Genomic DNA, 10793 nt, shown 5'->3' on the forward strand with positions numbered 1-10793 from the left:
AAGGACTGTCCACTAAAGATCCAAGACTACATTTATGAATTTTTCAAGAGGTTTGAGACGCATTTAGACAACATTGTGTTCATGAAGATGCCCTACGACTTAAACTTTTCCCGTATTCATTAGGAGATCGTGCCAGAGCATGGCTCAATACTTTGTCGTTAGGAACAAACGCAACATGGAATTATCTATGGCAGAGATTTTTGCTACGGTATAATCCACCAAATATGAATGCCAATTTTAGAAATGACATCACATATTTTCAAAAATTAGAGGATGAAACACTATATGAAGCTTGGGAATGATTTAAAGAGTTAATTCCAAAATTTCTGATGCATGGATTTCAACACTAGACTCAGATGGAGATTTTTTACAACGTGTTGAATGCACATGCAAGGATGGTAGTTGACACTTCTGCCAATGATACTTTGTTGGATAAATCTTACAATGAAGCATATGAGATATTGGAACGGATTGCCAACATTGATTATTAATATCCTACCACGCGAATTGGGACTGGTAGAAGAGCTGCTTGCGCCATGGACCTTGATGCAATCACTTCATTAACTGCTCAGGTATCATATTTAAATAATATGATTAAGACAATGAAGAGACCAACTACAGTTCAAAAGATGAAATCAGTCGAGCTAGCATGTGTTTATTATGGTAAAGACCATGTATTTGATGAATACCCATTAAATCCAGCATCTGTGTGCTACATGGGTAATTTCAATTGGAATAATAATCTATATTTCAACACCTATAATCTAGGATGGAAGCAACATCCAAACTTTGGTTGGAAAATCACGGTACGAGGAATTTTAACAATGCTGCAAGACAGAATGCCATCAGTGCACCACTTGTTATTAATCAACCTATGTCGAGGCAAAATGTCTTACAGGTTCAGTCATTATCATCATCACCATCTATCGAAGACTTGTTGAATGAATTTATGGCCAAGAATGATGTCGTAATTGAGAGTCAAACTACATCCCTATGTGCTCTTGAGAATCAAGTGGGGCGGATAGCAAATGCTTTAAATTCGAGGCCACAAAGAGCATTGCCAAGCGATACCGAGAATTTGAGAACACAGGGAATGGAGCAGTGCAAAGCTATCACTCTCAGAAGTGGGACTCATCTGGATGATGTTGTTCAAGATACCACGATAGAGGAGGACGCGAGACTCAACCATGAAAAGAACTCAGAACTGTCTGAAAAGTACACTGCAATTAAAAAGGTAAAACAACAGCCTGTCACAGGAAAATTAGATCATTTTACTGGTAGAAATGTCATAGAAAAACAATATTAGCAACCTAAAGGAAAACCACCTGTACCATTTTCTCAGCAATACCGCAATTGTAAACAAGAGGCCCAGTTCAAAAGATTTTTGGAAGTCTTGAAGCAACTCCATATCAACATATCACTAGTTGAAGCTTCAGAGCAAATGCCTAATTATGTGAAATTTATGAAAGATATATTGTCGAAAAAGCATAGATTGGGAGAATTTGATACTGTTTCTCTTACTGATGGGTGCACAACAATGTTGATGAATAAATTACCTCCAAAGTTAAAGGACCCACGAAGTTTCACTATCCCATGTTTAATTGGAAATGATTATGTTGGTAAGGTGTTATATGATTTAGGAGCAAGTATAAATCCAATGCCTCTATTTATTTTCAGGGTGCTGAGAATTGGGAAGGCAAGACCTACAACAACTAGCTGATCGATCTTATGCAGACGTATTGGTAAGAGTAGATAAGTTTATTTTTCCAAAAAATTTCATTATTTTAGAATGTGAAGCTGACAAAAATGTATCGATTATCCTTGGAATACCTTTTCTTGCTACAGGTATAACTTTAATCAATGTGCAGAAAGGTGAACTGACCATGAGGATGAATGATCAACATGTCATGTTCAATGTATTTAATGCGCTAGAATGTGCTGACTAGGATGAAGAATGTCGTGCCATTGACTTGATAGAAACAATAGTGGAGGAAGAGTTCATGAGATTTTCCCACAACAATTCTGATAGTGGTGAAGATTCATTTGAGCGGAGACCCTTGTGCACTTTGCTAGAGCAAAATAGACCTTTCAATTTTGATGAACAATGCTTGGTTGCTCATGTATATCAGCACGAAGCTATTGATGTTATGGACATGAAAACAAGGGACACATTTAAAGTTAATGGAAAAAGCTTGAAATAGTACTGGGGTGCTCATGTAGAGTGAGACAAACAGTTAATTGATCTTCGAGATGTTTAACTTCAACATCTAGAAAATTCCTTTTATTTTTATTTCCTTTTTCGATTTAAATTTCTCATAGTTATTTCATTTCCTTTGTTTAATAAACTACAAGAGGGGAAGGGGTTGATGACGTAGAGCCCGTTGAGACGAATCCTACAAATGAATAAAATACACCCAAAGCTCCAAAGGAAGAACCAGAGAAAACAAAGTTTGTCAGCGTTGAGACTGATGTGAGGACGAGCTGAACCCGTTATTAAAAAGAAAAGAAAAAAGGCATAATAAAGGGATATGTATGTATTTGAGTATGTATAAGACCAGATGAAAAAAGAAGAAGAGAAATTGAGTTAGTTAAAAAATGGACTAAGTAAATTAGGAGGTACTTGCTATAGTGAAAATTACATGAATACTTAAGGATTTCTCTTTCTTTTAGGGCAATATTTTCTGCACTGCCTTTGCTAAATAAGCTTATGACACTTGATCGAATTTTTAGACATAGAAGATTGCTGAGAACTGAAGTACAAGATACTCTTTAAATGGTCTAACAGTGCAAAGCTGATTATGTTGCTATGGTGATTCTTGCATTCATACATTCATGCATATTTTGCTTAAGGACAAGCAATAACTCAGGTTTTGGGGTTGAATGATATGCGAATTGTGAGCATTAGATTTATACTTGCTTCTAAATCACACAACACCTTACCAACATAATGATTTCCAATTAAACATGGGATAGTGAAACTCCATGGGTTCTTTAACTTTGGAGGTAATTTATTCATTAAGATTTTTGTGCACCCGTCAATGAGAGAAACAGTCTCAAATTCTCCAAATCTGTGCTTCTTCGACAATATATCTTTCATAAATTTCACATAATTGAGCATTTGCTCCAAATCTTCAACTAGTGGTCTATTGATATGGATTTGCTTCAAGACCTCCAAATATCTTTTGAACTTGGCCTCTTGTTTCCAATTGTGGAATCACTGAGGAAATGGTAGAGGTGGTCGTCCTTTAGGTTGCTGATATTGTTTTGCTGTGGCATTTCTACTAGCAAAACGGTTTGATTTTTTTGCAACATGCTGTTATTTTACATTCTCATTTGCAGTGTACTTTTCAAACAGTTCTGAGTTCTTTTCATGGTTGAGTCTTGTGTCCTCATCTACCGTGGTATCGTGAACAACATTATCCAGCTGAGTCCCACTTCTGAGAGTGATAGCTTTGCACTATTCCACTCCTTGTGTTCTCGAATTTTCGATTTCGCTTGGGAATGCTCCTTGTGGCCTCAAATTTAAAGCATTTTCTATCTGCCCCACTTAATCCTCAGGAGCTCGCAGGGACACATTTTGACTCTCAACTATGGCATCATTCTTGGCCATAAATTCTTTCAACATGTATTCGATAGATGGTGATGATGATGACTGACCTTGTTGGACATTTTGTCTTGGCATAGGTTGATTATAACCAAGTGGTGCACTGATAGCATTCTGTCTTGAAACATTGTTAAAATTCCCCATACTGTGATTATTCCAACCAAATTTTGGATGTTGCTTCCACCCTAGATTAAAGGTGTTAGAATATGGATTATTATTCCAATTGAAATTACCCATGTAGCACACAGATGCTGGATTTGATGGACATTCATCAAACACATGGTCTTCACCACAATAAATGCATGCAAACTCGACTGATTTCCTCTCCTTAACTTCAGTTACTCTCTTCATTGTCTTAAATCGTATTAGTTAAATATGATACCTGGGTAGTCAATGAAGTAATTACATCAAGCTTCATTGTATGATTTATCCAACAAAGTACCATTGGCAGAAGTGGCAACTACTATCCTCGTATGTGCATTCAACCCATTGTAAAACATCTCCATCTTAGTTTAGTGTTGAAATCCATGCATCGAACATTTCTGAATTAACTCTTTAAATCATTCCCAAGCTTCATATAGTGTTTCATCCTTTAATTTTTGAAAAGATGTGATGTCATTTCTAAGCTTGGTATTCATATTTGGTGGATTATACCGTAGCAACAATCTATGGAAATGATCATTCGCATGGCGTCTTCAAGAACACCCAGTTGTCTTAATGAGTCACAAACCTCTTGAAGAAGTTGTAAATACAGTCTTGGATCTTTAATGGGCAGTCCACCAAACTGTTCTACTATTTGTAACATCTAAAACATTAAAGGTTTCAGCTCAAACTACCGAGCCTGTATTTGTGGTCTGACTATCCCTGGATTTAAGTCATCCAAAATTGGCACAACATGCTCTCAAATTGGTTTATCTCGATCATCTATCACCCCACAAACATAAGGATTAGCGCCTTAATCATTCTAATTATCATTCATACCAGGTATCACCCTGTGAACATGAGGATTAGCATCTTGATCATTTGGATTATCATTGATACTAGGATCATTCTCGTTCCTAGTAATTTTTCACTGTTATTTCCACCTTCTTCATAAAGTTTTTCCTATCTCTGGGTCAAAAGGATATTCTCTGTTAGTAGGAATGCCTCTTCTTATACACTGCTGGCAAACATATAGAAATTAAATTAAATAAAGTTAAATAAAACTAACAGAATTAAGTAAAATAACCAAACCAAATTACACCAAATTGTCGATCCCAGGAAACGGTGCCAAAAAATTGTCGTGTGTGAAATGATATGTGAATTGGGCAAGTATACACATCGGATCAAGTAATAAAGTGATAAGTGAGATCATCTTCATAGGGATCGGATTAGGTATGGAAATGGTCAAGTTATTATGATAAATTTAGATTAATGTTATAACAAAATAATGATAAGAATGCAGTGGTAAACAAAAGGAATATTAATGTGAACAATATGTGTAAATGATGAATAATTGAAAATGCCATGGCAATGCAAAAGTAAAAATGCAATGGCAATTAAGAAAATGATTATATGAATAATATGTAACTGAACAACTAAACAACTAAAGATGCGATGGGAAAGATACTATAGTAAGGGATAAGGGATATACAATGTTGATATGGAAGGTTAGGATTACTAAGAATCTACCCTTTCTATCAATAATGCCTTAGCAAAGTCATACTCAATCTATTACTCAGAAGAGTTCTAAAGTGGTCTGCTTCTTTCGAGAGCAAAAACCTCAAGTTACATTGCCTGTGTCTATAGGCCTTTAATTTGGTACCCTGCACTGTTTCCTTCTGTATAAACACTGCTCTAAGTCTAGAGTCTACTACAAGTATCTGTTGAGTACTTGCTCATATCATTCAATTTTGGTCTGACTAATCTAACCTTTTCAGAATTAAATTAGTTTATGGGCATGCTGCACAGTCGTCTATGTCTAGGGATCGCACACATGAAATTTAGAAATAAAAAAAATTGAATGAAATAGTAAATCAATTTAGATCTATGCTTCAACCATTAAAGAAAATAAGGTTACATCAAGTAATCCCAACATTATGAGATTTAGCTCATGGGTTGGCAAATAAAACTCAAAACCAAAATATCATTCAATATCTTTTTTAATCAAATTAATTCACGGAGGAACAGATTAAGAAATAACAAAAGAACGTCGGGAAGACAACTTTCGCACGTCCAGTTCACACTCCAATGGCACAGTGTCTTGTGATGGCTGAGAGAGATTGCTTTTGTTTTCCTCTTTCCTTCTCTACTCAATCGCTACCCTCTAGTTCGCCTATGGATCTCCACACTTGTTCGTCTTTTTGGGTTTCCTCCTTTGGCTTTTTATAAGCTTTTTCCCTAGGGTAAATCCAACAACCCAAGATATCTTCTCCTCTTTTTTAGATTTTCTTTTTGGTTTAAAATCCCTTCCTTTAGGGAACGTGGTTATCAGCTCATGATCTCATGATCTTTTTCCTCTTATTTAGGCTAATTTTTTTTAGTACAAGTAGAGTTGGACTGAGATTGGTATACGTTGAGTGTTGACTGGGTCATCTTCTTGTAATTACCACGGCATACATGTTGGCAAACTGTCCAACCTTTTGCCCTGACAAACCTTCACTCCTTTATTTCTTTCTCTACATCCTGCAACTGCCAAACCACCAAACACAACCCTTCCACATGCAATTAAAAGTAATAAATAATAATATTTAAGCATCATCCAAGCTCCTTATGCAACATTCTAAAAATGCTAAAATAATATCCTAAAATGTAACTAAATTTACTTAAGTACAGGCGATTAGCTAGGTGTAAAAGCATGAAATATATCTCTTTTCAAGAATTATCAAAACTTAAGCTTTCATTTACATAAAAGAATATGAGTCACGTATACATAGTCCATCATCCATTCATGATTAAGGTATGTCATACCATGAAAGTCACAAGGGAATAAATCCATAAGCGGATCTAGGATCTATTTTACTTAGGTCATATTTGATGTTCTCTCAGTCCAGTCAGTCTCATCTATGTCTCTATCTTTTGAGAGTCATTCGGTTTGATACCCAAGATATGATATCTCCCCAGTTGGACTTGATGGATGGCATACGAGTCTTTCAATCAATTTGCTAAATTCTTGATAAACTAAGAACTTGTTTAGATTATTTATTAATATAAGTTTTTTTTCTGTATTACGAATTAACCACGTAATACCATATAATATTAGTTAAATGTTAGATAATTAGTGAGCCAATATTTGTTTCCATTTTTCTTTTCGTGTAAAAACCATTAAGGACTATATACAAAGTTATTGATCGATATTTTAGTAACTTTTTTTGAAAAATTACAAGTACATATAGACAAAATCACTACAATAATGGCACTAGATCCCAACACCTAGGTTGTTCCTTTTATTGAGGTTCTTAGTCGTAGTCTCTGTTGGAAAAAACCTGGTTTAAAAATGGTTTTCGTGCACAGTAGAAAATAATAATTTTGAAAACTGACCCAGTTTGTAATCTTTAAAGCAATAAACCCTAGACCAAATTTGCACATATGTTTTCGGATAGTCGAATCCTTATCGTTCTCGACTTTCAACCAAACAATCTTCTCTGTTATTCTCGTACCACAAACTACTTCGAATGTGAGCTTAAACGATTCGAATCAAAACACAGAGCTAGAACTAATTTTTGTTTTCTTTTGGGGTGAAAACAAAAAATCTCTTCTCAAATAGAAACAGAAGAAATTGTTATTTCGGAAAAATAGATTTCATAATTAAGAATAAATTGTTAATCGTGAGGTGATAGATGACCGAGATAGATCATCCACCTAAGTCCCACTTCTGAGAGTGATAGCAATAAGCCTCTTTAAGGATTTAGTTACACATGCTCAAAGTCAAGAAAATAAACATAAAAATACAAAACAAAGTAGCCATGAAAGTAAAGCTGAAGAAAAATGAAAAAGTTGAGACTTTTATGCAAAAAAAACTTAAATAGCATGAAACCAAAGCATTTAACAAAGAAATCTAAAGCAAAATACATAAAATGAACAAGCTTTAACAGATTTGAAATAAAAGAAACTGAAATACATTAAACTAAAGCTTAGAGAGTCTTGAAAGCAAAGTACATGAAATGGAAATGTAAATAAACCTTAGCTACAGTGTTAACTAACTTAACTAACTTAACTAACATCAAGAACAAGAAGTAAATGCAGAAAAATAAATTCTAATCTAAGGTAAAAGAAGAGAATAATAAAAACCTTAGAAAAGTGTAGAGAAAAACTAAAGAAAACATAGAGAAAACTAAACTTAAAACTAAGCTAAATGTGTCTCTCTCCTCCTCAGTAATTTTTGGCCATTTTAAAGGGTGTTCTGATGACTTTTCAATGCCAAAATTACCCCTACACGGGCCTTGTGTGATTAGTGGGTCGGGTAGACAAAGGTTGCCCTTTTTGTCCAAGTTTGTCCCTCTAACAAAGGCAATGTCACGATACTCAGAAGAGGATATCGCAATATCTTGGGCAATATTGAACATGTGGGTCTTCCTTGAAAGGTGGACATCATGATACTCAAGGAAGATGTCGCGGTACCACTAAAGGGTCACTACTCATTTTCAAGTTCCAACACGTCCCTACATCACTTAAAAACACGTTAGACCTCTCTATAACACTATCGGCCAATTTGGGTAAATAAAAATAAACAAAAATGAAAGATTCACTTATTACTCGAAAAACTTTATTTTTCTCAAGAAAAACTCCTTAAGTCTGTTGGAAAAGCCTAATTTGCCCCATCGATTTGTGGCAGGTCATATTCCCCCACACTCAAATCTTTGTTTGTCTTGAAACAAACACACAAAACATGCAAAAAGATGACCCTTAGACTAAATGAAACAATTAAGTTATATAGCTATACAACATCAAATTTGTACATGAATTACTTCACATGCAATTTAAGAATGATATTTAGCTAATTTACCTACTCCTAATTCAAATATTATTAGTTCAAAAAGTTAAAGTGTTAATAGAGATAGAGGAAATGTAAATGAGCATATGCACAAATATGGCCCATTAAAATAAATTATACAGATAGCTCATAGATTTTTAAAAAGAATTGTTCACTTAAGTTCTAAAAAATGCAAGCTATATACAAATTGATGCGTCGATGACTTATTCGGGTCCTAAAGATCTTTTTGGCTTGTAACGTTCTAAGGCTAAGGTTGGTAAAGATTCAAAGAAAGTTCATCTCAAAATGATTCAAGCACTATGAATAGTATAGCACACGACATTGTTCTTAATTCCCTCCAAAATACGCGGGTCACAATATATGAAATCGAATATCATGTGACCCGGCTTAGATATTACAATATCCCTTAATTTTAGACCTTTCTGATTCGATTCTATTTGTGGTATCACGATACTAAGGGTTGGGTAGCACGATACTACTCTATAAATAATTTTTTTGACTTTTGGAATTCATGGGGTATCACGATAGTAAGAGGTGGATATTACAATACCCTAAAGATTTTTGGCCCCTCTTCAAAAATGTTGGAGGAACCGCGGTATCCCCCCTTGGATATCGCGATTCCATTGAACTCATCCCAAAAACACTACAAAATCATCAATTTTCCTTTCAATCCTCAAAAATCAAACCTACCAAGTCTAAAATTAAACTAACACAATTTAAAATTCTAACCTAAATGCAAAAAATAAATACAATCCATGCTCAAAACAACTAATTATTTACAAATCCTTTTTCATTCACCACAGATGGTGAGTTAAAAAGTCAAGTTTAGGCAGTTGGTCACACCACCAAAATGGTGTTTCATCGGTGTCTCCGACATTAGAACTCATTGTTTGTTCAGCATCCGACCAAGGCCTTTTGAGAGTCGTATTTTCTTCCTTATCCTTTTACATTTTTGAATTCTCTTACGTGGCCTGCGAACACCTAGAACAACACACCATTCCATGAATGTTGCAAATTTGTTAGCATGATAATCTTTCGTCTTAATCACTTGGCACTTATACTCTTATGATGATTGCACTTCCTTAAACCTAGACTCGGGCTTGACACAATTAAAAACTTCAGTTTCTCCTTCAATACCCATAATCAATTCACCTCGTCCTACTATGGTGTCCCTGGATATGGCTAAGAAAGGTCTCCCTAAGAGTATCAGGATTTCTAGATACTTCTTAAAGTCAAGCACGGTAAAGTCAACTGGAAAAATGAATTGCCTAACCCTCACTAGCACATCTTTAAGGACTCCTTTGGGTCGTACTAAAGATCGATCGACTAATTGCAGGGTGAGTTATATTTCCTTAAGCTCTCCCAACCCTAACCTCATTTAAATTGACAATGGCATGAGGTTGATACTGGCTCCTAGGTCACACAGGGCCTTCCCGAAACTTACTCCTCCTATCTCAATGGGGATGGTAAAGCTATTAGGATCCTTTAGTTTGGGAGGAACTCTCCTAGACACTACCGCGCTACATTCTTCGTTAAATGTAATTTGCTCTCTTCTCCGTATTCTCCTCCAATGAAACATTACTTCCCTAAGGAACTTAGCATATTTGCGCATCTTCTTAAGAAGTTCTAAAAAGGGGAGATTCACATTCAAGGCTGTAAATATCTTGAAGAAGTCCACAAACTCCTCACCATCTATCTTCTTTTTCTCCTCTAAACGACTCGAAAAGGGCATAGGCTTTGGACTAAGTGCTGGTGGTGGAAAGCGTCTATCCTCTATTTCGACTTGTGTGGGTTCACTCTCAATTTTTTCTTTCTCAGATACCCCTTCTCCATCACTAGGAGTGCAAGTGCTCTAATCATTCTCACCTACTTCTTTCTTCCCATAATTTGGTTGGGTAGGTTCCTTAACCCTAGCGCTGGATCTAAGAGTGATTACCTTCATGTGCTCCTTTATTTCTCTCTTTAGATTAGGTTCGGTAATACTCGGTATGCTAGAGGCTAAATTATTTTGCAACTGTTGCAAAAATTGGTCCAATTGACTCTGATTTGGTGCACATCAGCTTACACTACATTGAAACCTTCATCTAATTTACTCACCCTAATCGACAATAGAGGGTCACTATTATAAGATGGCTTCCTTTCTTGGTCTTGGGGTGCTTTAAAAGGTAATGGAGGTTGGTATGGTGCATTGGGTTTTAGAGGGTTAGCGTCTTAGGA

General features: G+C 35.5%; 1 protein-coding gene and 2 non-coding genes across 3 annotated transcripts; 1 reads left to right on the forward strand and 2 right to left on the reverse strand.

Annotated features, from left to right (window-relative positions):
* Positions 1-233: 233 nt before the first annotated feature.
* On the reverse strand, positions 234-340 carry LOC121220601 (small nucleolar RNA R71). Its single transcript, XR_005917821.1, has one exon. It is a non-coding gene; the product is annotated as a small nucleolar RNA R71 (small nucleolar RNA).
* A 3786-nt stretch (positions 341-4126) lies between these two features.
* LOC121220501 (small nucleolar RNA R71) lies at positions 4127-4233 on the forward strand. The gene has a single exon (XR_005917706.1). It is a non-coding gene; the product is annotated as a small nucleolar RNA R71 (small nucleolar RNA).
* A 5721-nt stretch (positions 4234-9954) lies between these two features.
* Positions 9955-10518, reverse strand: LOC121220337 (uncharacterized). The gene is made up of 2 exons (XM_041100025.1): positions 10443-10518; positions 9955-10400 (listed from the first exon to the last, which is right to left on the reverse strand). Exons 1-2 carry the CDS (start codon positions 10516-10518, stop codon positions 9955-9957), a joined length of 522 nt encoding a protein of 173 aa, XP_040955959.1.
* Between the last annotated feature and the right edge of the window lie 275 nt (positions 10519-10793).

The sequence above is a fragment of the Gossypium hirsutum genome, chromosome D08 (assembly GCF_007990345.1).
Source record: "Gossypium hirsutum isolate 1008001.06 chromosome D08, Gossypium_hirsutum_v2.1, whole genome shotgun sequence".
Classification (NCBI taxonomy): Eukaryota; Viridiplantae; Streptophyta; class Magnoliopsida; order Malvales; family Malvaceae; genus Gossypium; species Gossypium hirsutum.

What these genes read in the sequence shown, in the direction of transcription:
- LOC121220337 (XM_041100025.1), bottom strand. Translation starts at nt 10,518, where the DNA reads ATGAAGGTAATCACTCTTAGATCCAGCGCTAGGGTTAAGGAACCTACC. An exon ending in TTATGGGAAGAAAGAAGTAG is followed by an intron (nt 10,401 to 10,442) that starts GTGAGAATGATT and finishes GTGATGGAGAAG; the next exon opens with GGGTATCTGAGAAAGAAAAA.